This window comes from Xiphias gladius, chromosome 6 (genome assembly GCF_016859285.1).
Source record: "Xiphias gladius isolate SHS-SW01 ecotype Sanya breed wild chromosome 6, ASM1685928v1, whole genome shotgun sequence".
Taxonomy (NCBI): domain Eukaryota; kingdom Metazoa; phylum Chordata; class Actinopteri; order Istiophoriformes; family Xiphiidae; genus Xiphias; species Xiphias gladius.
Window position 1 is genome coordinate 25627144 of NC_053405.1, and position 26522 is coordinate 25653665.

At 41.4% G+C, this 26522-nt stretch overlaps 4 protein-coding genes across 7 annotated transcripts; 3 read left to right on the top strand and 1 right to left on the bottom strand.

The window, feature by feature from the left end:
* Positions 1–874: 874 nt before the first annotated feature.
* On the bottom strand, positions 875–10702 carry LOC120790346 (tetratricopeptide repeat protein 39C). Its single transcript, XM_040127751.1, has 14 exons — positions 10233–10702; positions 9486–9534; positions 8337–8465; positions 7762–7876; positions 6403–6763; positions 4941–5109; positions 4513–4606; positions 4305–4412; positions 4109–4218; positions 3888–4011; positions 3682–3779; positions 3481–3585; positions 3302–3340; positions 875–3201 (listed from the first exon to the last, which is right to left on the bottom strand). Exons 1-14 carry the CDS (start codon positions 10376–10378, stop codon positions 3112–3114), a joined length of 1737 nt encoding a protein of 578 aa, XP_039983685.1. The 5' UTR covers positions 10379–10702; the 3' UTR covers positions 875–3111.
* An 847-nt stretch (positions 10703–11549) lies between these two features.
* On the top strand, positions 11550–17511 carry zgc:103559. Of its 4 annotated transcripts, none has more exons than XM_040129555.1 (12): positions 11550–12531; positions 12708–12862; positions 13515–13629; positions 13733–13879; positions 13996–14041; positions 14776–14869; positions 14985–15171; positions 15249–15429; positions 16457–16629; positions 16735–16767; positions 16856–16983; positions 17412–17511. In XM_040129555.1, the coding sequence occupies exons 1-12, from the start codon at positions 12373–12375 to the stop codon at positions 17470–17472; spliced, it is 1479 nt and encodes a 492-aa protein (XP_039985489.1). In that variant the 5' UTR covers positions 11550–12372; the 3' UTR covers positions 17473–17511. The 4 variants fall into 4 exon arrangements, with proteins under 4 accessions (XP_039985489.1, XP_039985490.1, XP_039985491.1 ...); XM_040129556.1 differs by having other exon boundaries at positions 15291–15429; XM_040129557.1 differs by lacking the exon at positions 17412–17511 and having other exon boundaries at positions 16856–17366.
* Positions 17512–18299: 788 nt separating this feature from the next.
* On the top strand, positions 18300–22477 carry agxta (alanine--glyoxylate and serine--pyruvate aminotransferase a). The gene is made up of 11 exons (XM_040129560.1): positions 18300–18487; positions 19752–19944; positions 20030–20094; positions 20180–20280; positions 20368–20438; positions 20579–20663; positions 20752–20850; positions 20961–21030; positions 21648–21743; positions 21903–22031; positions 22142–22477. Exons 1-11 carry the CDS (start codon positions 18329–18331, stop codon positions 22247–22249), a joined length of 1176 nt encoding a protein of 391 aa, XP_039985494.1. The 5' UTR covers positions 18300–18328; the 3' UTR covers positions 22250–22477.
* Positions 22478–23474: 997 nt separating this feature from the next.
* On the top strand, positions 23475–26356 carry dtymk (deoxythymidylate kinase (thymidylate kinase)). The gene is made up of 5 exons (XM_040128977.1): positions 23475–23767; positions 23933–24041; positions 25412–25502; positions 25607–25804; positions 25908–26356. The coding sequence occupies exons 1-5, from the start codon at positions 23638–23640 to the stop codon at positions 26016–26018; spliced, it is 639 nt and encodes a 212-aa protein (XP_039984911.1). The 5' UTR covers positions 23475–23637; the 3' UTR covers positions 26019–26356.
* Positions 26357–26522: the final 166 nt, after the last annotated feature.

Consider the following 26522-nt stretch of genomic DNA (forward strand, 5'->3'; position numbering starts at 1 on the left):
ATGTACATACTGCTGGGTAGCTTAATCTATAATAACACATCACTATTTGTTGGTTTCATTTATTAATTTTATTATTTGCATAATAATCTGAATCTACAAATAACTAGTTACTAAATCTGTTAAATAATTGTAGTGAAGTAAAAACTACAATATTTCTCTCCAAACAAATCAAAATTGTACTCGAGTACAGTACTTGAGTAAATGTGCTAAATCACTTTCCACCACAGGGTGTTCTCATCTAGCTCAAATTATTTATTTGGTGCCTGCCCTACTGTCCTTGTAATCAAGGTGTGGGAAAATACAGTATATTACATCCCAGGAGCTGCCTGTGAGATAAGATCCCCATGGTGGAATAAAAATAAACGGATACAGGAGACAGATCAAAAGCCATGTATAACAACCAGACATGGCAATAAGACAATAAACCATGATTAAACAGGTCTATTAAAGGTCTGTCTGACTCATCAGTTCGATCCCATGACTGTCTGCAAGCTTTGCTTTAATTTCAAACAACACTTGGTGGGTATCAACTTGCAACATTACCCCGTGTTTGTGGTGTCTTAGTGGACATTCTCCACCGTCTCCCAGCCGTTCCAGGCCTGATGCTGGCCAGCAAGAAAGCCTCTCACTTGAGCATTTTCCTCATTACCCGTGGATCCGAGCACTGCCCTCTCCTAGGCATATGAAGAACTGGCTTGGTGCAGACACAGTATGGCAGAACAGGGGTAGATATGTTTGCCTCTGAGGCATAAACGCAGTGCCACCTTTGGACATTTGTCGTAAAATTACCCGTCCAAAGTACAATGTCACCAAAACTCACAGGAAAAGAAATATACACACACATTTGGCTAGATTAATGGAGAACAGTTTATTGTAGAGTTCAGTGACACATTGGAACACCATCATCCTGACATGTAACCTCAATTTCAACAAAATCTCATGACAAAAGGAAATAATCTCTCAGTGACAGAAGTATTTGGTACAGCGTGTAGGTGACACCTTACTGACATTTCACCGTTCACCACGTCACTTGCACCACACCGACCACTTGCACAGCGGTCACCTCAACATTTACCACAATTTACATCCACCACAGCCACAGGGGGATGACTGGCTTCGTCGCACCAGCTTGGCGTCAGCAAAACAAATCTATCCATCCACTTTCTTGAACATGAGATGAAAAAACACAGATAGTCAGTGTCGAAAACCTCTGTAAATGAAGATGTTCTCCTCTTGCTTATATTGCTCAGATGACCGTAACTCAGAAGGCAATACCCTGCACAGAATAATTCATATGTACAGTGCAAAACTGTTGAGAAAGGTTGTTAAAATTGCTTATTACAGATATATTATTCCTTGTCCGATTCAAGATCACACTTTTGAACCAGCTTGATCACTAACACTGCAGTCTACCTTGCTGGCCATTACAGGATTTGTAGGTTCAAGACTCAAACTAAAACAGCATACTGTAAATAACACTTGTAAAAGTACAACTTCTGCTATGTAATAAATAAAGTTCTCACTATTATGGACTAATTCAAAAGCTTGAATCACTAAAACACTATTAAAATAAGTCACTACTAATATATGTTTATTAGGCTGACATTTAGCAGCACCGTTCAGTGGTAACATTACAGTACCGAATGTACTGTATTACAATACCTTGATGTATCTGCACAGATGGACATACAGGTACGTTTGACTTCAGTACAGTCTTAAAGCCACTGTTACCCTGCCATACCATGCATAGTGCACAGGATCAAAGCCTGGTGTTTTCACATAAAAAAACATCATTAGGGCATCGTGAAGTGTTGTGATTTCTCAGTTTCAACACATGTATCTTGTCCAACTACTCGAGTGTGACGAACTCACAGCAGCCTAGTCGTGTGATTTTAGGTGACGAGTAACTAATTAGACTTAAGGTTTGTCATTTAAAGTCCATCGTGAATATAAGTGGTCCCTGCGTGATGTGTTTCATTGTCCTTTTGCAATTTGACAAGCAGAGAGGAGAAGCACTAGTTATTAAATAACTGCTGAAAAGCTCACAACCCATGAAGTCCTTTATAAGAACATATTAAATCGAATATTAACTTTGTCTAATCCTTCCCTTATCTTTTTATTGATATGTGATATGGCAAAAAATTGGCATCAGTAATTCCATTTCATTATTTGTGTAAGATGTTCAAGTGTCATCTGCATGTTTTTAAAGAATGTGGAAAACACTGTTATCTGTACCTTTAATTACTCTTTGTAAAGAAACTATTAAGGGAGATATGATCTCATGGAAGGTTACTTTTACGTGCTGAATTGCTCACTGAAAGGGGGGAGGCATAACTGAAATCCTCCAAATACACAAGTTAATGAGGAAGATTGTTACTAGCTAGCTAATACATTTGGGTGCAGAAAACACATAAAGGAACAGTTAGAGATTGGAGGAGAAATTCTTCTTTGTTGTCTTGCTCCGGGTCAGGTATTGATATCAATTTCATCTCTGTGCACCCAGTCCAGAAATGGTCTAGGGAAGTGTTTAGCCTAGCATAGCATATAGACAGGAAGCAAGGGGAAACATTTAAATTCATCAAATTCACTAAATAAATAAATAAAAATCACCTAGTTTGGGCCATATCTTGACCAACTACTGTGTGTCCCAATAGTGGGATTCCCAGGTTTGCACAGTAACAAAACCAATGTATATGGATGTATTGGGGACTAGCATGCCGGTCCACAACAAGACAAGTCTTAGTTATAGTATAGTATATACACCATTCAGCCAAGGCATTAAAAACCGGTAACTGGTTTTTAGCGTTGTGGCTGATCGGTGTATAGCATAGTTCCTTGATCTGCTAGCCACTAGCTATTTCCATCTGCTTCCACTCTCTGTGCTAAGTCAGTATGAACACCCTCTATCTCTGTACTGAATGCACAGAGATGCGGCCTCATATCAACCTGAGTGTGAGGAAGATGACAAACAAGCATATTTCTCCAAATCCTTTAAGAATGAAAAACACAGGAGCCTGTTCACTGGGATGACAAACAGTTGGTTTGAATGGCTTAACACTTGTTGTAAAAAGCCATGAGCATAGCTTGAGCCATTGTAGCTTCTTCCCGAAGTTACTGAGGCACTACTTCCTTCAACGAGGCCAGGGCTGAATGGATGCGGACGTGAAGCCTGTTCTCAAAGTCGTAGCCTGTAAAATCCTCCTAAAAACATGGCAGATAGATACTTGTAACATGTAATAAACTGTATGTGGAAAAAATAAAATGAATGCAAATTTACATGATTACTATGTGAATATTTTACCTTTGCTTGAAGTAGCAATGACCTTCCCTTTCCCACAGTCTGTATTGCAAAAAAAAAGAAAAAAAAAAGCGTGGATTATAAATGAGCGTGTGGTTTCATCAGTAGAATTCACATAAAATGCCCATTTATTTCATAAACTAATCGCAAAAAAATACGAATGCTGTGTGCAACAGACTGACCTCTGGTTGTGCAAGGAGTATACACCCCAGTTCATAGACGGCATATGGTTGAACATATGAGTTGATCTGCCGTCCGTACTCATCTCTAGCAGCCAGCTGGAATGACTTGATTGCAGACAAAACGAATACAGAAAGCAAGGTGAGTAACATTACCAGCGTAGATTGTCTGCATCATTCAGTACTCAATACAGAGACTCAGACCTGAACGGCATCTCTCATGTTTCCATGACATTTGTGAACGGCACCAAGAAGGAGATGTTTCAGGCCTCTGCAAGAAGCGTCATCTAAACTCTGTAACACTGACCAGGCACAAGAGGACATCGTCACACAGGATAAAATCAAATTCTTAGAAATCTGCCTGCAGCTAACTTGGCTGAGCTGGTATGAATCATGGAGGTTAGACTCACCCTGATTCATTATCTGCAGTTTAGATGAGGAGCAGTTTGGAAGTGCTTTCCACAGATACAGCACTTCAATTACACCGAGGATGCATAGCTCTCTGGTGGGTAAGATCTTTCTCAATCTCTCAGCCTGGAGATAAAATCAGACAGAGATGGAAAATCTTTGTGACACGCTTTGTATGACTTGTGAAAGAGAAAAAATGGGGCAAAATTGCAGCTAGACCCACCCTTTTGACAGCAAACTGCTCTATCTGGTTGTTTTTTCTCTTGAACAGCTTCTGCACATCTTTGAAAACTCCACTTGCTCCATCCAGGTCGCCAGACGCACCCTGACACACTGGAGAACGACAACATGGACAATATAGGACACAGAGTAGCAGCAACCCCACGGTGTAAGCATTTGTGAGCGTGTGTCAGGCTCACCTCCGGTTAAGTAGGCATAGTAGCACTGTGACCAGCGTGACTCATTCTTCAGCCTTTCAAACGACCTGTAGGCATCTTCAAAATTCATCTCTATCATGCTACACCAACCTGACACAATGGCAAGCGGACAGAACAAAATGAATCCCTCACTGTACTGTACACGTAGTGCTAGTATGTCACAACTGACCTGATGAAAAAAAACACGTACCAATCTCATAGAGACACACATGCTGGATCTCTCTTTGGTCTGATGCAAGCTCTAATGCATCATGGAAACAGGCCAAAGCACTGTTGATATGGCACTGGGGACAGAGGAGAGAACACGTACACCGACAGGTAACAGTAATTATGTTAGACACACAATTCATGCATGTGTTGAATGAGAGTTAGATAAGTAGATGGTTGAGCAGGTGTTGGTGAGTTCACGAACCGTCTGACATGCATATTAAGTATATGTGCTTGGACAGAAGTTGCTAAAGTGACTGATGGAAGATTACTTTCAGATCCTTCTGTGAAAAAAGATTTGTCTCCTGTGTGCTCGAAAACCCATGTCTTTATCCAGCATTACAAACAAAAAAGAAACCATCAAAGCTTGCAATATGTCAACGACCGCAGTCTTGAGCCTGCGGTACATACCTCTAGCCTCTGAACCCGTCCTTTAAAGAACATGAAGAGTGATGAGTTGGGGTAAACCACCGACTTTCTCTGCAGAATAGCTTTGGCTTCCAGTAGCCCCGCATGTGTATCAGAGCCATCCAGAGCAAAGAAGGGCAGCACTACTGTGTGGTACCACAAGAGGGCCAACCTGAGGAGCACAACAGCAGATTCCTCTCAGACTGGTCTGTTTTAAACCTGAATCTCACTCTGACTGCGTATGAACCAGGGCATATGAGAAAGGTAAATATAGTCCAGATCTGACAGAAAAAAGGGCAATGACATGTTGGTGTGCAAACTACTGCTTGAATATTAACCTGCCGTCAACTCTACAACTTGCCTGATCAGGCCAGTAAACATTTATTACTGAGGTTTAACTTAAAAGTTCGTACTTCATCAGCAGATGGGGTTTGCCCAGTTGTCATGGAATTACAGATTTCAAATTTCCATTTTTTATGAGCGCTTTGTCAGTTTCTTACCCATGATGTTTTAAAAATGTAAGAAAAAAAAGTACTCAAAGCTCCTATACTTCTAGTAAATGGACCTTGTAGTGAGATTATTTTGGCAACAGCCATTTGATGAAGAATTAACCTTGATCTGCCGATGAAGATTATGTGATATGATTGAAAGCTCCAGAATAGCTAGCAAATGAACCTAGAGTTAATTTGCTAGCTATTCTTATTAGAGATAATGCTCTACAGAAGGATCTAAATATCAGGGCCAGGATCAGGAACATGTATGGAATGGATTTTTTTTTATTTCATTATTCTTTTTTTTTTAAAATTTCTAGTTAAAGAAATGTTTTGACTTTTCTAAAGAGTTGCTCTTCAACACAGTTTATATATTAAATCTACAAAGGGCAGAAAATAAATATTAATTCAAAGCTGCATTAATTGATTTTTGGCGTTTTGGGGGCAGCCCAACAAACTGTAAACACAACATAGACATATTATCACCATATACTGTAAAGTTATGTTAAATTTTCTACTAAACATTTGCCCATTTACAAATCCACCTGATTAATACAAGTACACTATTCACCCTTTATTTTTCTGTGGATGGTCTCTACCAACTCCAGATAATAATATCTGGCTCTTTTGCTGCTAAATGCCCCACTATGTTCACCAGCTAGTTGCTAACTTTGTCTGCCGTTTGGTGATGGACAGATAGCGTACAGTGGGTGGACCAAAACAGTTAGCTGAAAGGCGCTAAAACGCTCCACAGAACTGAGGGGAACTGCAGAGTTGGGTGATAATCATCTGTGTGTACGTCACTATGGGCAGCCACTTTCACATTGTATGTAGCCATTTGATCCTTTGTTAATATAAAAATATTGATGAGAGCAGCTTTAAACTCTTAAATCAACTACAGTTAATTGAAGTATATAAAATAAAGTCATATCAGTCTCTCTCTCTCTAAAATGATATGAGTTTAGCCTACTCACGTAGCCAGTGGTGCCTTCATGTCCTTGCTCTCGCTGGCATACATAAGGGAGGACAGACCCTGGAGTCGGTCACCGGGAAAGCCCAGCAGGTTGATAATCTTGAGCAGGTGCGGCGGTACCATGGATATGCACAAATGGAAGAGGCCGTAGCCAAAGCTGACGGAGCCCTTGAGCCGGTCCAGGGCCTCGGCCGTCACGCCGTTCTCCACCGGTGCATTGTGGTTGGCGTTGTCCGCCGAGAGGGAGTCGTGGTTGACAGAGGACCTCCGCTGACAGGCCTCCTGCAGCTGGCTGATGTCACTGTGGCACTTATTGTACATTTTCCATGCCTTACGAAGAATCCAGCCTCCTTTGATATATGCTGTTATTGGAAACAATAAACAAGATACTTTTAACAAAGGTTTGCATGGAGATGTGCATGTTGAAGACCACAATTTCTGGTAATTAATTTAACAATTAATGATTATGTTAAAAAACTAATGAGAACATTGAGTCAATTTGCATGTTGCATCTGACCAACAGATCAAACCCAAAGATATTCAATGTACAATAAGACAGAAAACAAGACTGACTGTCAATGATCAAAATAACTAAATTGATGAAATAAAGGTACACTCCCCCAATTTTACACCTGCAGATCACTTTAATCCTCATGGCGAGTTCTACTTAGCCTCTGGAGGGAACTTTCTCATGTCTGAGAAAATAACCCAGATGATGTCATCAGGGTAATCTCAGTTGGGCTTGGAGACTACAAATTTATACTTGAAAACTGGTGTTATGAGCTCAGGATGTGGAAGTTATAAAACATGCAAATTTACCAGGCAGAGAGGGTCTAGCAAAAACATGCTACTGGTTGCATTATGGGAAATGCAGGATCCTGCGTTTCTGAAGCTGGACCCATGCTAAGGACATAAAGTCAGAATATCTCGGCCCTCTGCTACTTCCATTGTGACCGTTCTGTTTTTTAATCTGTCTCTTGTAAATCAAACAACTTTATGACAATGCAATTCTAAATCACATGAACCCCTTTCATAAACAAATATTTTTTAGATTAACACACCTGTATTGCACATACCACTTGTGTGGTAATAATATGAACTCATTATTGTAGGTGTAGCGGATTACAGAAATGAAGTTATTCTTCATTAACATTTGTAGTTATGCTCCTAATTAAAATGATCTGCTCTACACTGATTATCTGCAAGTAAGATGTTTCTATGATGTCTTGTTTTTCAGTTATACTTTTCACAGGAATGTGTCTTACACGCCGCAGACACACACCACCGTGATGACACGGTGCTCCCCGAGAGACACCCATTTAAGCTCATAGTGTTTGGCTCGTTGCTAAAATTTGATTACCCGAAAGTTCCTGTTTGACAAAGGAGAGCACGGCGAGGTACACCTGACAGTCAGCAACGATGATCTGTCTCTGAAGGCGGTCCACGACAACTACGCCTGACCTTTGGGAGTCCATCTGTAACACCCACACACAAACACACACACATTCAATAAGCTGCATACACATGCACCCTGCAACTTGTTTCCCAATTGGCTGGTTACCAGAGGAACAAGAAGTTTCCTGAATGACCCAGAGCAGCGAGACAGCCCCCTCACTCCTCACTCAGCCAGTTGATTACATTTAACAGAAGTACTAATTGAATCTGTGAGTGGGCTGGGCATGATCTCACTGCTGCCTGCATCATTAAGCATGATGCCAAGGACATAAACATTGTGACCTGTACTGTAGCATGTTGCATAGCATGTGATATTAGGAGACGTCGGCAGCAGCTTAAGCTGAAAAATCTAAATGTGCCACCAATATCACTTCATTTCAGTCCTACTATTATCAGAGTTTAGTTTATAGGTTTCCTATTGCCTTCTAACACTCCATATAACATACTTTTCACTTCTTTTATCCATAGGTTTGCACTCACGCTCTTCTTTATCTTGTTTCTGATTGTCTCTATCACTCCGGCGCTGTCACTCTCACACAGTTTCTCAGTGGTCCTCAGGTCATCACAGGCTGTCTGCATCTTTTCCTCCTCAAATGTCATCATGGCATTCTGCAATGAAACGCAGCAACAAGTCCTTAAAACCGGTCTTTTTGGTTCACTGGTATACAGTATGTGGTGGATTAAAAACGCTGCATTGCATTATTATTCTGATATGAAACCGTCTTGTTTTACAGAGCAGATCTATGCTTGAGCTGGCTTACAATCTTGTAATAAGGAGTGAACGAAGGAGTGTTATGTAATACTCTTAAAAAGCAGGCAAGGACAAAGGGCTCTTTCTGCATAACACTGAATGGAGAAACACAGCGACATCTGTACAGCTGTGCGTTGGGGGCTGCAGAGACGCTACCCAGCTGGAAGAATCAGAAAATCTTTGCCGTGATGTTGCTCAAACCTTCAGAGATCACTTTGAACCAGGCATGAAATAATCACACATAAATGAAGGAGGAAATAATATAAATTATAAATATTTTAAAGACATTTAGAGATGGGCTTTGTGGTTCACGCTGGTATAATATTTGCTGTTCTGCATTTAACTGTAACGGTTCACATATGAAGGCCAGCCATGATGGTCAGATGTCGCCACCCCCACTGCCTTCAGGGCCATTTAGCATCTGGGGACAGAGGAGAGGATGACATCATCTCTAGCGTCATGGTGGGTGAGTATCAACATGAGGGGCAGCGACAGTTTATATGTGTGTGTGTGTGTGTGTAAGAAAAATCTCCCTCTCCCATCAGTGGGGGCTGCAACGTTATAGTAATGAGCTTATCTGTAAGAGAAATGCTGTTCTTGAGAGGAGGATGCATCCATTATGTTAATAGATGGAAAAGGAAGGAAGAGGATGCCAGTGGTGACAATGATGCGACTAGTCTGACAGATTGGATTTTTTCAGGCCATGATACTGTGTGGTTTCCTGGGGGGGGGGGGGTGAACTGTGAGGGTATGAGCTTGAATTTAACTCTGCTACTATATCAATTATTTAATAGCTGTTTTCCTATTTCTTAACAGTCAATGATATTTCCTCTGGAATCTAAGTTGTCCATTTTATCACCAGCTGAGAGGAAACTCACCAGGAAACTGACGAAACTGGCCCCAAAGCTCATCAGCGGGCTCTGGGTCCTAGTGAGCGAAAACAGGAGACCACAAAACAAAACAGATTAGAACACAGCTGAAGACTTTGTTGAAAATTATAATTACAACAGGATATCCACTGTCCTCGTCATATACAGTAGTTTTAGCACCACTCTTTCTCCAGAGAAGGAATCCTGTGCATAACTAAAAGGAGCGACCGGTAACTTTCCCTGCTGACACAAACAGAGCATGTCCCGGAGCAGGTGCGACCACAGTCCCCCTGCTCAAGGACTATCTGTTTGACATGCAAGAGAACACCCCCCCCCCCAAAAAAAAAAAAACAAGCGCCCAAAGCAGGCTTAGGTAAAGATGAAGGGATATAAAAGTCGATAATCCACATCCTGGTCACCTGGTAAAGCCTCGAGGTGCGTCGATTGAACAGTGCCACGACCTGTTTGTATGATGTCACCTCTCTGTTAGAGGTGGCCTGTGTCAGTGGGGAAGCTGTACCTGAGGGAAACCCCGGTGCGACTGGCAGACCCCCACTCGCTCATAGACAGGCTCTGGGGCATCCGTGACCTCCCGGAGCAGTCAAAGCACTCATTTTTTTTTGAATTCCACTGCTATATATGTGCGAGGCCACAGGTTCGGTCGCCGTGTGCATAGTGGCACAGTACATGCTGTACTCTGAATGCTCCATACCGTAACGGAGGGGTATCAAAGTGTGATGGCAAACAGCGAATTACCTGTATCTCCGGAAAAGCTCGTCGCTCTCCTTGAATCCGTTGTTGAGCAGCATGTTAATGCCCTGCAGAGCCATCTCGGCATCATCTATGTGCTCTGCCTTCTCCTCTACCTGCTGCTGCTGCTTGGACTGCTCGGGACCCGCCATTGTTTATACTACGGCTCAGGGGCTGCCGGATGAAACCGGTGCAATGGAGAAGAAAACGCGATCCGGATCCCTCTCTGGAGCAAACCCGCATTGGTTTCCTTCCACGGACAGAGGGCACGAAGGTAAACGGGAGACTCGCCTCCGGTCGGCTCGAAGAGGAAGACGGAGAAAGGGAAAAAGAGAAGGAAAAAAAAAAAAAAGTGTGCAGCTTCCGCAGGCTGCAGACGTCTGTGCACCGCAGGGATAGGCCACTGGTGCCCAGACGGACTCGATCACACCGCACTCCAGCGATTTGCAAGGAGCATTGTACTTGCCGACAGCAGACGTCTGTGCGCTCAGTCTCAAGCCAACACACCCTTGTTCTTTAGTAAATCAGCCATCCTCTCAGTTTCTCTCTCTCTCTCTCTCTCTCTCTCTCTCCCCCCGCCGCTAGTCTCAGCCGTGCAGCAGCATCCGATGCATTACATAACGAGGATCCAGGCGGCTGTGCTGCTCCGCCAGTCCCACGTAACGCGCTCGCCAAGACGACCCCGCGTCATAACGCACAGCGCACCGCCGGGAGGATGGAGGGATGCGGCCCGCTGAGGCGAAGCCGCGGGCCTGCCGGCCCCCCGTCCCTCGGACGCCCTCCGCAGCCACGGGCTCCGCAACCTGGCCCTCTCCTCCGACCGTCAGCCGGTGGACGCCCGGCCCGAGCAGCCTGCAGTCACGCAGGGGACAGGTGAGGGGAGCCGAGACAGAGGTGGAGCTCGTCACGCGAGGATTTTATTTGTTTCATATTTTCTCGGAAATGATCTTTGCCCATCTTTCTGAAGGTTTGCCTGAGTGCAAAGGATTCGGACCTACATGCTCACAGTTGAGATTTGTACGTTTGTGGTTTTTCTACAGTGCATATTATCATGCAGCAGAAACAACTGTGTCTGTGTTAAAATGTGCAAAAAGCGACGTTAATTCCTCAGGGATCTGCCTCGTTAACTTCCCATTCTCAACAAACATCAGTTTTTCGCATCAGTTTTAAAGGGCAGGTTCACCGTTTTTCATGTCCGTCTTTGAAACAGTGTTCACGTGTCCTTGTTACCTATAGACACCTGACTATTTTTTTCAAGCCAGACTTGAAAAAATGTGGACCTGTCCTTTAATGAATGAAGCGAGACACTCTCCTGCGCCTACATCAAGCAAATGTCTGGTGCTGTGATGGGCCATCTATATACGATGTATAAACACAGGAACCCATTTGTAGCAGATGAGTGGCACCAGAGGAATGAAGAGCGCAATGTGCTTCCTATCAGAAACACTCAAACGGGTAAATAACGCAACCTTTGTCTGAGAACACACATCGACACTAATATAGAGACAGACGGGGATAGTCAAATGAAATTTGGATTTTGGCTCCCCATGTTCAGGGTGCTGATGTGTGGTATCCAAGCCAGATGGTTCCTAACAACGTGATAGTACGAGGCTACTTGAAAATAATAAGAGAATCAGCTTGAACAACTTTGGCACTTATCTCCAATGTCCTATAGTAGTTGTGTTCCAAAGTGGGGTCCTTCAGGGTGGTACATAGGACGATATTTGAATACTGTATCGCTGTATTGCCCTCATCCTCTATAACGTTTAAAACAGAACTCAAACCTTCATTATCATTATATCCACACTGTGTGCTCTGTTGTCACAAGCAGATGTTCAGGAGCAGTATTTAAACCTATAGCATGCCATAATGGCAGTATGACCACCCTGCGGCCTTATCACGCTGTCCTCTCCATTCTTGTGCATTCTAGTTCTAGTCCTTACATTTGAAGTATCACCTGAACTGCTTTGCACGATTTGATCTGAAATTCAGCAAGTCCCCCACAGACAAGAAAAGTCAACAAATGCTCGTACATTGCACCGCTTAGTAGGGGGTGGTGCCTCAGCGCTAGGCCACTGAACTGCCGAGAGCGCACCCTAAGTGCAGAGGCAGAGTGAGGAGAGTCCATTGTATTCATTAACACTCGATGAAAACAGACATGGAACTTGGGTCAACGGTTAGCGCTGTGAGGAGCAAGAGGGTACTGATTGGCAACGAAGTCCGCCCTGCTGTTGTAGTAATAAAGGATGGGAAAATCCATCAAATAGTCTCAGAATGCAACTTTTCTGGGGATGGCGGCTGTGAGGTAAGCTGGCTGGCACTCATTTCGGTTAAGAGTGAGCCCCCCCCCCAGTGGGATTTAAAAAGAATGTATAGCGAGAGGGCAAACGCATTGACCTACCACTCTTTTTATTCTATTTGCACACAAATGTTGGCTTGATTTTGTTATTCTGAGAGATGCAATACCACCCGTGACCGCAGGTGGTGTTGGATGTGGGTGACAGTGTGGTGATGCCAGGCATTGTAGATTGCCACGTTCATGTGAATGAACCAGGACGCACCTCCTGGGAGGGTTTCTGGACCGCCACCAGGGCTGCTGCAGCTGGAGGGGTGACTACGATTGTGGACATGCCACTGTAAGTTGGAGACTTCCCCCGCCTAAAATCAGTCAATACCCACTGGCTTACCACGGAATGACTAGGAAAGGTGAAGGCAGGGCGAACAGATTGTGAAATAAATGCTTTTAAGTTTCTTTGGGCAAAGATCAAATAGAGAGTTACATTTATGTTGTTGTTTTTTCCCCTGCACACTACCTGTGTCTGTCAGTGTGTAATACCTCCATTATGACTTTTTGGACCCTTTTTTTCTTGACATATTTTGTTCTTTACTTTATGTACAGAGATTATTTCTATCTTGTAGGTAACCATGATTCAATTTTATGCTAAACAGTTCGCAGTTTGCGTGGTGGGTATGACACAATACACAAGTTTTTTGCATATAAATGTTAATAAAGTATATTAGCATATTATAAGTGTATTATTTTATTATTAAATGTATTGTAATTATCATTTGTAACACTGGAGAATTGCTCCTGAAGGCAACAAAAGCTGTAAATCCATGAAAACTCTTGGTTCCTAGAAGCATCGCAAGGCTAAGATGATGTTGGCCCATGCACTTACAATGGAACTAAGACACTAAAGATGCTTTTCGCAAAGGAAAATAACATTTTGGAAACATTAGAAGTTGCAGTAATGTTTTTTTTCTTTTGTATCTCTAAAATTCCCACAGAAATAGTATACCTCCAACCACCACCCTCGGTAATTTTCACGAGAAGCTGCGGGAGGCAACAGGGAAGTGTTTTGTGGACACGGCTTTCTGGGGAGGCGTGATTCCTGGCAATCAGGTGAGCCTACAGTGGAACAGCTTGCACAAAATGAACACATTCTTAGCCCGACGATGCTGAATTAGGACCAAAGCAAAGACCAATAGCAGATGTCTCCTTATAGCTAGAACTGCGGCCCATGATCCAGGCTGGAGTGGCTGGCTTCAAATGTTTCCTCATCCATAGCGGCGTGGAGGAGTTTCCTCATGTGACCGACTGTGATCTACACACAGCCATGAAGCAGCTCCAAGGCACAGGAAGTGTCCTGCTGGTAACTCACCAACTGCAGCATCCATAACTTTTACCATACTTTGTGATTATCAAACCCTCATGGTTAAACAAGCTACAGTAATGTATCTGAAATGCCTTTTGCTTTGTCTCCTTCAGTTCCACGCAGAGTTAGATGTTCAGCAGACAACAGAAGAGACTGGCGGTAAAAATAGATTTACATTGTACAATAGAGTAATCTGTCTGTGGCATACTGTATTATTGAAGTCAGGTATAAGTATGTGTTACTTTTAAACTAAGGCTTCTGTTAGGGCTGGGCAGTACTGACAAATGAAATATCACATATTTTGACCCAGTGCCTCTGTACCAATATTGTGACGAAATTGCAACCACTGAGACTTGAGAATTACTCTCAGTTGTCTAAAGTTTCAGTTCACCCAAATCACAAAAACATATTTTTTAGTTTTTTTTTTTAGATTCAGCCAAATTTTAGAAAATGACTGCTAATCAGCTGGTGGTAGTTGTCATCGTTGGCACTGGCGATGATAAGAAACAATCTGCAGGGCTAGATAGGGGCGATTGCAAATGTGTTTTTTGTGATTTGGGTGAACTGACCCTTTAAGAAAATCAACGACTAATTTGTCAAACGCAGGTTTTTTTCTTTCCTTTTACTTTCCTTCTTTTTTTGCAGTTATACCCAGCTAGTATAGTCTAACAAGTTCAGAAATTTGAAACACTAAACTTTGGACCAACTTTTAATCTGTATCTTCTATGCAGTTATCCAAAATCAAGGTTCATAATACCACAGTACTGATATTATACTGGTATACTGCCCTACTCTGGTTTGTATAAACTCAGGAAATTGTGAGTCAGCAGTAAATTAAGAATTAAGTCTTCAGTAACAAATATTGATATGTTCCAAACCCTTTTCCGAGTTAGACCCTTGTCAGTACTCCACTTTTCTGCAGTCCAGGCCAGATGTCATGGAAATAGAGGCTATTCGCACTGTCACAGAACTCTGCCTGCAGTACCAGTAAGCTCTTCAGCATGGTACCAAATAACCATCATGTCCTAGCAGATCATTCTGAATAGGATTAGATTGTGTCCGTAGCACTGATCCCACAGTCAACTACCTTTGTCTGCTCCAGGGTACGGTGCCATATAGTTCACTTGTCCTCTGCAAAGCCACTGAAACTGATCCAGGAGGCGCGGCAGGCCGGAGCCCCCTTGACGGTGGAGACAACCCACCACTACCTCAGCCTGTGTGCTGAGAATATACCTGCAGGGGCCACACAGTTCAAGTGCTGTCCCCCCATCAGAGGATCTGATAACCAGGTAAATGGAACAGGAAGCAGAGTTGATGAAAATCTGACTACCTTCAGTTTGAGCCTCAACATGAAACTGGGCTTTAGTATTCTTGGATTTCTAGTAGACGGTTGATTGTGCCCCATCAGGAGCAGTTATGGTCAGCACTGAAAGCTGGGCAGATAGACATGGTGGTGTCTGATCACTCTCCCTGCACCCCTGAGCTGAAGAAACTGGATAGTGGAGACTTCACCCAGGCCTGGGGAGGAATTTCTTCACTACAGTTTGGTAACCTAAATCCAACCGAACCTTTATTCGTTTGTTATTTGCAGCTTAGTTTCATGTTGTGACACCTCTGTCAAAAAGCTGCCTTTGGAAGAAAATGTTGCTGTTGCTACAGCTGAAAATGCCAACCCCCGTGGAAACTTAACTTTTTGTTTTTTGTGACGTTTTTTTTACAGTGTAGTTTACCTAAACCTGGGAGTATATGTTTAATGTGACATCACACGTGCTCTGTCTCAAAAGTCCCACGTTGAACTGGTGATCAGTCCCTGATTCAGTTCGTTGTACGATTCCCTCTACTGGAGAGGGATATGAGACACATTGGTGAAATGATGAATTGAGGTGACGCTTAGACACTATACTGCTTGTTGTAGAAGTTTTGTTTTGTTTGAGAATTTACATCGTGAGTGTTTTACTTTATGAATGCATAGCTTTATGCTGTGAATCTGCAAACGCACCGGCATTGCAGTAAAGTCTCCGCCGCTGCTGTCGCAGAGCGAGGACAGCTTTCACATTATTCACTGTCTGTGGAGCAGATCCAGGATTTGTCTCTACACGACAGATCCTCTCTGCTCAAAATACAGAAAATAAGACAGGTCTGTGCAATATTACAGGAATCATATATGCAAGTTTTTAGGGTGGATTAGTTGTTACCTCCTTCTTTCCTCCCCCCATAATCTGTTTGACAATCCTCCCACACTGGGCAAAGTTCACTGGGAGGTAAACAAGAGCTGTGTTCCAGTTTAGAGGACAGAACAATCATTTACTTTTCTGACACAGTGAGGAAGTGGTCACAGTCTGAAATGAGGAAGACTAACATTGTGATACACAATGTTTTAGTACTTCACCTCCCAGAATTATGACACTACCTGATGTGATTGTTCTTATATGAAAGGATTAATGGATGCTGGAGTGAAAAATTGTGAAAAAAAACAAAAAACGCATTAAGCTTTTCATATTTGATTCTTGTCAACTCAGTCTCTACAGGATTGTTTATTACTCTCACCATTTTTTTTTTTTTTTTTTAAACCAGGTTTGCCTCTGTTCTGGAGTTCAGCCAGTAAGAGAGGCTTTCAGCTGCCTGATGTGGTGAGGCTTCTAAGCCAGAAAACGGCCCAGCTGTGTAGTCTTGACAACCAGAAGGGCAGCCTTGGCCCCGGCTATGATGCCGACCTGGTTATATGGGACCCAGAGAGAGAATTTGAGGTTAGAAAATAGTAAGAAGTCCATGCCATTTAAAAAAAAAAAAAAAAAAAAAAAAATCACCAAACCCTGAATCAGCTTTGTTTCATCCTCTGCTATATTTCATAGATTCAAGGGGCAAACATACATCATAAAAACAAGGTAAATAAAATCATCAGGACACATTTAATGAAGATATGCTACGATGGATCGAGCGCAGAGTTTTGACGATATGATCGTGCTTGTGCAGATAACTCCTTACCTTGGCATCACACTGCAAGGAGTGGTGTGTGCCACCATCCTCAGGGGACGGATAGTGTACAAAGAAGGCTCCTTCTCCTCCGAGCCTCTGGGGAAACATCTCCTCATCCCTCAGAGGTAAAAAGAAGCCCAGCTGTGAAGTCATTTCTCTCACACCTAATGAATGACTTTCATCATATTTTATTACCTAAAAGTTTTTATACTACAGTTTTCATTTGTAATAGAACTGCGAACACCTGCTGGTTTCACAGATTGTTAAGACATTTTTGTAATATAATATATTGGTAGTATAATGTAATAATAAATAGTGTCAGCATTTTTTCAGCTAAACAAAGTTAGTGAAACATCAGTAAATGCAAAGAGATACAACATCAAGAAAGCATTTATGGGCATTATGAGCCGAGTATTATTGTTGCAGATGTGATGAAAACAACATAAACTGACTGAATGAATTTTATAATAGTGTTATGCATACATTACTAAACATGTAAAAAAAAAAATTGAAAACATACAAACAAAACCAATTTAAATACTTTCCCAATCAGATTTTCAGATTCTCCTCAAAGACTGAGCAAAGCTCTTCATGGCACATGGAGAACTGTGTGATTTACACATGAAGTCCTCATCAACTCGACTAGTCATCTCAACATCATTGGCTTCTTGCATTAATCCTGACTTGAGAGTGGATATTTAAGGCAAGTGCATCAAAATGAGTGCAACACATTAGAACCTCCAAACCTTGAAAACAATAAAATAAATAAAAATCCTTCCATCCATTCTCCTTGTTTCTTCTGCCTTGATTCTCTTGCCTCTTACACAAAAGGTGACGATGCTGACAATGCAGCACTGCTTAGTGTGACCGATGCATGAAAAAATTAGGACTTAAATAAATTAAAACTATGTAACATGCTGAAACCTCTAATTACTGGTGCAACATCATAACACTGTTTGAGGATTTCACTTTACTTTTACCAGGCTTTGCCAACAATTTTCCAACAATGTGTGAATTTTGTACACTGTCCAAATATTAAAATAACATTTACGGTACGAATATTATAGATTCAAACTTGTCAGAGGCTACAATCAATGGATTTAAAATACAGGCTACGGAGAGCATTTGCACTTGTATGTTCAGCCTGGAACATTGTCTGTTAATTCGGGACAAGAGCATAGCAGTGTAACAGTTTAGCCTGGAGAGTCAATGTAGTCAATAATTAACATGTAAGGACATGCTAGGTGACTTCCTTATCTGTAAAAATGAGAAAGCATCAAGCGACCCGAGCTCAAAGAAGCAGCGAATGTTGACAGAAGAAGAAAGAGATAAAAGCAGAAAATGTTGTGACAGACTCCTGACCTGAGGACCTCACTGGTCAGACAGTGGGGTGTACCTGAGCTGAGGATTTAGGTCACCTGTTTCCACCGCTCTCTGTGGTTTTGCTGCGCTTGTTGCACTGTTGGAAACATGTCGTCCGTCTCGGTACCGCCACCCAAATGCCTGCAGAAACCGCTGGCGGTTCCTCATCGCCACATGTTTGGACCGGGACCTTCCAACGTTCCTCCTCGCATCTTGGATGCTGGAGCCAATCCTGTCATTGGACACATGCATCCAGAGATATTTGAGGTAACTCGGTGTGTTTAACACTAATGATGTAGACTTTCCAGGCAGAGACTGGCATCAACTCCTGGTTTAGGTGAAACATATTTTTTAAAAACATTTTACATTTTGCATCTGTATGTCACGAAAGCATTTACTCCACTTCAAAGACAGGTAGATGTCACACTCTGCCCTACATCCTGAGTTTAGTTGTAACATTGAGTAAAATGTAACATCTATTGGAAATTGCCAGTGAAAGTAACTATTTACTCGAGTACTGTACTTAAGTACAATTTTAATGCAATTGTACTTTACTTGACTATTTCTGTTTCATGCGGCTTTGCTTCTGCTCCACTACATTTCAAGGGGAAATATTCTCCTTTTACACCAGTACATTTATTAAATTACTGGTTACTTTGCAGATTAAGATTTTACACACAAAACATATAATCAGATAATAAAATATGATGCATCTTTATAGATTAAATGACCAAACATATTTTGTAAAGTAGTTACAATTACCTCCACTTCAACCAGTTCCAATATTGAAATGAAGCTTATAAGTTAATGTTAATGTCATAATAACCCAATAATAATAATTTATAATAATATAAAAGTCTTTGGCTGATTCCACATAATGAATACTTTTATTTTTGATACTTAAAGTATATTTTGCAAATTATTTTGTACCTCTGTACTTTTACGTTTGAATGTAAGACTAATGTATGCCATTTTGATTAAAAGTCTTTATTCAACAACCACTCGTGTGTGTTCCTGCATCGGTTTGTTTGAGTATGTGTGAGAGAGAATGGGAGAGCATGCTTGAAAGCAGGGCTGCACCTAATTTGTGTATTTTTCATAATTGATTAATTTGCCAATTATTTTCTTGTTTGACTGGTTAGGTCTGTAAATTTCAGAAAAAGCAAAAAAAAAATGCCCATCACAGTTAGTCCCAGGTAGACATGTTTAAATGTATTGGGTTTTTTTTTCTGAGCAACAATACAAAACCCAAGTTATTCAGTTTGATATCAAGGCTGGAAATAGTAAATGTTTTCCTTATTTTTTTTTTTCCTTAAAAATGACTTAATCAATAATCAGAATTGTTGCTGATAAATTTTTTGACCGTGTGATTTCTAGCTTGATTGTACAAATTTAAAGGGCTGCAGCTAAACAGTGTTTAGACCTCACTCTGTCTGCTGCTTATTGAAGGCAACAGGGTACTATAGTAAAGATGATATATTTCTGTTTCAACTCCCTTTACTCACCAAAACTTTTTCATATACCGTTACAGATAATGAGTGACATCAAAAGTGGAATCCAGTACATGTTTCAGACTCAGAACCGTATGACTTTAGCTGTGAGCGGCACTGGCCACACTGCTATGGAGTGTGCCATCTTCAACACAGTGGAGCCCGGGGACAATGTGCTGACTGCAGTGAATGGCATATGGGGAGAGCGAGCAGAAGACATGGCAGAGAGGATAGGTACTTTAAAATCAGTATCAAATGATGGAATAAAAAAAAATCCTGTATAAATCATGACAGAATACCATGTGTGTCAATCCAACAGGCGCCAGAGTTAACACCATTGTGGTGCCTCCTGGAGGCTTCTTCACTAATGCAGAAATTGAACAGGTATTGTGTCCTAATACTTCAGTTATCCATGACTTATTTCCGTCAAAGCTCCAGTCTGAGCGATCGTACTGTTATCTCGTTGTAGGCCTTATCAAAGTACAGGCCAGTCCTGTTCTTCCTTGCACACGGAGAATCCTCTACAGGAGTCTTGCACCCTTTAGATGGCATTGGACAGCTGTGTCATAAGTAAGACACATCGCTCACCTGTCATTGTCACATCGGTAACAAAAGATAAGAAGATGATAACAGATGTGTTATGATTTGTGCCTGCAGGTATAACTGCCTGTTTCTCGTAGACTCTGTGGCTTCAATTGGAGGAGCCCCTCTATACATGGACCGGCAAGGTTTAGTGTTAATTCCTGCCAAATGTTTCCAGTCTCTCTGGTGCAGCTGATGAATACATTTAACTCATCTGTACTGGGCTACATTATCTCTTTTGATGAAACCAAATATAGATTTTCTTTGTAAATTTCTGCATTGACAGGGATAGATATCCTGTACACGGGCTCTCAAAAGGTTCTGAATGCCCCGCCCGGTACAGCGCCCATCTCCTTCAGTGAGAGAGCGTGGTGAGAACTGTGTATACACCTTACATGCCTGCAAGTAATAGATTAAGATTAAATTGTGACGTGTTTTTAAGGCTGAATTTGTCCACAGCCAGAAAATATTCAACCGGAGGACAAAGCCTGTGTCATTCTTCTTGGATTTGAGTTGGCTTGGAAACTACTGGGGATGTGACGGCAAGTCGTCAAGAGTGTAAGACATGTTTGTTTCCTGCAGACAGGAACTGATCACATTTCGAACGGTGGTTTCATATTAAGCCGTACTTACACAGTTTCTGTATATTCTTCATTTCCTCTCTATAGATATCACCACACAGGTCCAGTCAATGCTTTTTACTCTCTGAGGGAGAGCCTGGCTGTCCTTGTTGAAGAGGTGGGACAAGTGTTGGAGTGAAATATTTTGATATTGCATTTTGTCTGAAGCTGCAACAGTTCTGTCCAGATAGCCACTGAGCAGGTAGAACAGTGCAACCAATACTTTTGTTAGAACAAGGCAAAAATGTGAATTAACCATTAACTAGCTTATGCTCTGCTGTAGCAGCAACACTGCTGTAGCAGCATGGTGTTTTTAGCTACATGGACGTAGTGACGGCAGTTTCGGTCTGTTGGTTGGTCTGTCCACCACTTTGCTTTATGACCAGATGCTGCAAAACTAATCACGTTCCCATCAGCCTCAGTTGTAGTTTGTGTTTATCGCTAATAAGCAAATGTTAACATGCTAACATGCTAAACTAAGATGGTGAACATGGGAAACGTTATACCTGCTAGCGTTTGTCGCTGTGAGCATGTTAGCAAAGCATTAGCGTTCAGCTCGAAGCACAGCCTCACAGAGCCTTTGGCATGGCTGTAGACTCTTAGTGTTGTTGTACAAAAACCCTGATCGGCACACTGATAATGAACATGTACAAATCGGAAATATGAGTTATTTGTAAATGGTCAGCTATTCTATAATGTTTTGTCTGTTTTTATGACATGTTTTGTTGATCGAAGGGTCTGGAGAAGTCATGGGAAAGACATCAAAAAGTGGCAGAATATTTCCATGCTGGCCTCGAGAGCATGGGTCTCAAACTGTTTGTCAAAGAAAAAGTGAGTTTCAAGTTTCAATACAACCGTGTAGTTCTTTTAATCAGCCTTGGTGGAATTTATACATTTATTCAAAAAGCTGTTATAACAAGAGAAAATGATCAGAAAATAAAATGACTGATGAGGGAAATGTACTAAGTCTGACTTAAATGGTTGTTACAGAAAGCAAGACTGCCTACGGTTACAACTATTGTTGCGCCTAATGGATATGACTGGAAAGAGATCACAACCTACATCATGAAAACACATAATTTAGAAATTTCTGGAGGGCTTGGACCATCAGTTGGCTTGGTAAAAGATTATGTGCCTAGATACTCACTTTTTTACTAGTTGTGTTTGCCCACCAAGAAGTTGCTTAAGGCCTGTGAAGCCTAAATCCCAGATGTTTTTGGTCTTTTCAGGTGTTGCGTGTGGGTTTGATGGGATGTAACAGCAGCAAGGCCAGTGTTGACATGGTGCTGGCGGCACTGAAAGACGCTCTGAAACACTGCCACAAGAGCAAAGTGTGACACGTTGCTGTTGGATGGTGCAGAGATAATCCTGAATCAACGCTACTATTATAAGCCAGAGGCTATGTGTAAGAAATAAATGATTATTCCCAGTAGTTGTCTTGTGCAACTCAATCACTACTTGAACTGGAACATTGGGCTTGTCCTCATAGTCCTGTAGTATGTTCTGCCAGGACTAGTCTGTGATCTAAGCCCTTACCTATTACTTTTGATTTTCAGTCTAATATAAACACATGGTGACAACTCATTTGACCTGAAAGTATTCCACTCTTAATGGTATAATAGATACATTTCATGTGTACAACAGAGATACCCTAGCTAGTCCTCTTTCCTAGTTAACTTTACACCAGTTGGTTTTCACATGATGGGCGTCTTCCATTTTACTGAAAACCTCAAACATGTTTGTTTTTTTTCTGTCAATATCCAAAACATAATTTAACAGAGGGAAACAACAAAAACAACAACAACAATACAACAAAAAACACGCTTCTTCTCATTCAAAAACTACACATCCCATGAACCTTAGCTACTGGTACACGGCTCAAAGCTTTGTGGGAGTTGCTGAATGCTGATATATGTGCTATCCTACCATCTGAGCAACAAGACTAAAAGTAACAGCAAATTAAAGCACTTAAAACAAAAACAAAAAAACACACGAAAAAAAACATGACAACCCCTTTCTTGAGTATGTCGCACTGTGGTTGAAAATATTCGCTGGAAACGAACGGGGATGACGGGGTTACGCATAAATGACTCCATAAAAAATTACTCAGCTCCCTTTCATCTTCAATTCAAAAAGAACATTAATACCAGCTGCTCCGTTGTGTAAACTCAGCATTGCTATGCATTGCAGATTTACGTATTATGTGGACGTGAATTTGATACATTTATCCTATCAAAAGTCTTAAACTGTGTAAACGGAGTTTGCAATCAACATGAAACAATATACAGGAAATACTTGAAAAAACAACAAAAACAAAGGCAGATTTAATATTAAGTGTCTTTAATAACGGAAGTATCAATTCAAAGTTTTAACGCAATGGTTGATGAATATATAAGAACCCTCTTTGTCAAGAACAAACTACTTTTTCGACAAAAACTTAATATTATAACCTTCGTGAAAGTTACTGCAGGAGTGTTGGATTAGACTGCATTAGTTTTGGCTAGGCGTATTGAATATATGACGCATATAACGTCCCCCACCAAACCGGAAATTAAAAAAAAGGCTAACCGGAAAAGGAAGTGCGTCATCGTACTTCCTGGTAGTTGGCGCCAGCAAAAGGCGGGTAAATGGTGAGGGCCAGTTCGCTGGTTTGTTGCGCATTACCGCGAAAGTCTGCTCGCATTTCCCTTTCTGGAAATCTCACGAAAACAACCAGCCGGGTGCAATGGCGTGTAAAAGAGGAGCGCTCATTGTGCTGGAGGGGGTGGACAGGGCCGGGAAAACGACGCAGTGCAAAAAGCTGGTTCAGGCGCTGCAACAAAGCGGTCGGCCCGCAGAGATGATGAGGTTCCCCGGTGAGGCGTGATTAGTTTTTTGTCACTTTCTATGGCTTAACGTCAACATTACTGTGGTTTGGCTGTTAACTGGCAACCCCCGAGCAGTCGTGTAGTGTGAAGTAGGACATTTCGCTACCGTGTAACGTCAACGTAATGTTCCGTGGTGTGATTCCCTTGGTGCAGACAGAACCACGAAAATTGGAGAGCTGATCGGCGCCTACCTGGAGAACAAGAGTGATTTGGAGGACCACACGGTGCACCTGCTGTTCTCTGCAAACCGCTGGGAACTGGTGTAAGACTCTTGCTTTATCGTGGGGAAATACTGCAGTGCCTTCCCTTTGCGCCAAGTAGCCACGACGCACTGTTCAAAAAGACAGAATTCAAAGTCCTGCCTTCAGCGTTCACTGTAAGTGAAAGCCGTGTTCACGCCGGCGGTAGCACGAAAAGCGCCGGTGTCTTAAATAACATATGATGGCCTTGTTCCACTCAGGAGAAGCGAGTCATCGATAATGTTCCCAACTCCACCTGTGCTTTTCCTGCTATGAGTGAAAATTTCACATCTGAAAAAGGTCTGTTTTAAAAAAAAAAAAAAAAAAAAAAAAAAGTACTCGGCATTAAGAGTGACGCATTCAGCTGTTTGGGGTCAGTTCGGCCAAATAACAAAAATACATGTCTCCATTACAGTTACTTTTGGAGGTAACGTTAGGTAACTTTGAGACGCAACTTGTGTAAAAATCTAGACACTGCAGTGCTGTTATCCTGCGTTGCTTTGTCTACAAAGACGCAGCTAAAAACGAATTCAGGCGTTTAGGGGACAGCCCTGGTTTCTACTTGTGGTATACAGCATTTCAGAAAGTTTTGGTTTTATTTGCCCAAGTTGAGAGGATGTAAAGGCAAAAGTATTTAAAAGTTAAATTTCAAATGCAATTGGTGCCATACTGTGTTGATGATTTCAGAGGAAGGGGTCTAGAAACCTGCGTCCATTTATTTTATATATATATATATAAAAATCTGCCTATTTGGCATGAAACCTTGGGCATCACCCCCTTCCTGTGTCAGAAAAGAAAATAAGGTGTTCTTTCACTGGAGTTTCATTTGTTCGAAATGAAAAAGTACATCCCCCCAAAAAATGCACTTTTTAATACATTCTGGCATTTATATTTTGATCCAAACAAACTATAAGCAGTGGTTGTATCTTATTAGCTCAATGCATCTTTTGCATGTAAAACTATGGAATTAAATGCAGTGAAATAGAAGTCTCTCAAAATGTAAATACTCCAGTAATCAAGGGATAAATGTTGTGACAACCTGTATTTTTCTTATTGTCAGCAAATAACATGAAAATACCAAATCGTGTAGTCAAATCCTGATGTGTCTTATTCCTTTGTGCCACAATATTGCACTGCATGACAAGTGCCTTCATTACCATGAACACAGCGCTGTATTTTTTTAAGTCAATCCCTCACACACTTATTTAGCTTTTATTTATTTATTTTAAATTCTACTATACTGGATTCTTGTGACCAAGTGTCCAGTATAGTAGCTCAAAAACACATTGATGGTTTTGATCTTTTTCTGGGATTTGTCGACAATAACAAAAATATAGAATATCACCAGCCTGAATTTTCTTATGCAGCATAATAAAATGATTCTGACCCACAGACCTTTAATGAAGAAGAAGCTGGAGCAAGGCACCATTCTGGTTGTGGATAGATATGCCTTCTCTGGAGTTGCTTTCACCAGTGCCAAGCCGGTGAGACTTTTCTTAGCTGTCCAAACTCTGCATCCATCAAACAGTATCCTTATGTGGGTTATGAAAGGCGCAACAGCTAGCTCGACCTGTTCTGTCTTCTCCAGGACTTCTGTATAGACTGGTGCATGAAACCTGATGTTGGACTGCCAAAGCCGGACCTCGTTGTTTTTCTACAGCTCAGCCCTTCTGAGGCTGCTCTCAGAGGTCAGTTTGGAGAAGAGAGATATGAGACCAACGCTTTCCAGAGAAAAGTTCAACAGAAATTTGAACAGCTGATGAAAGATCCCTCAATCAACTGGCAGGTATGAGTCGCGCCTGGATTGAAAATTTATTCCGAGTAGATAGGTTAAATACGATTAAAATGATCATATTTTAACACGCTGTGATCTAAATTGTCTGTTCTAGGTAATTGATGCTTCTCAGAGTGTTGAGGATGTGCACAAGGACATCATCAACCACAGCCATAGTACTATAAACACAGCTCAGAACCTGCCGATTGGTGAGCTATGGAAGTGAACGTAAACCAGTTTGGGTGAAACTGCTGTTTTAAGACCAAACACTCTGTATAATACTATGTAGTTATTGTATTATTATTATTGTTGTTGATGTTATCTGCTATAATAATTCTCTTTTGCACACTATACACTTTGTTTAGCCAAATTTTTTAGTTGCTATAGCTTGATTGAAAGCAGAAGATAAATGCAAATATAATATCACACTGTCTTGAAATTGAAGAGAGATATACAGTTGTCAAATATCAGATTCGGATTTTATTTTTAGTTTTAATCCTCATACATGTCTATTCTTTCACCTGTCTATATATTTTGTTGATTAAATAAATAATCTTCAAATGATCTAGTGTATATGTTCAGACTTGGCAAGGAAACTTTGCATGAACAATTAATACAACTTGTCTTGAAATTTGACTAAATTTGATTTCATTACAGGCTGTTACAGACTTCAGTTATTAGTGACAGACCGCGTAAGCCATGGGCATTATGAACCATGTGTTCTATACAA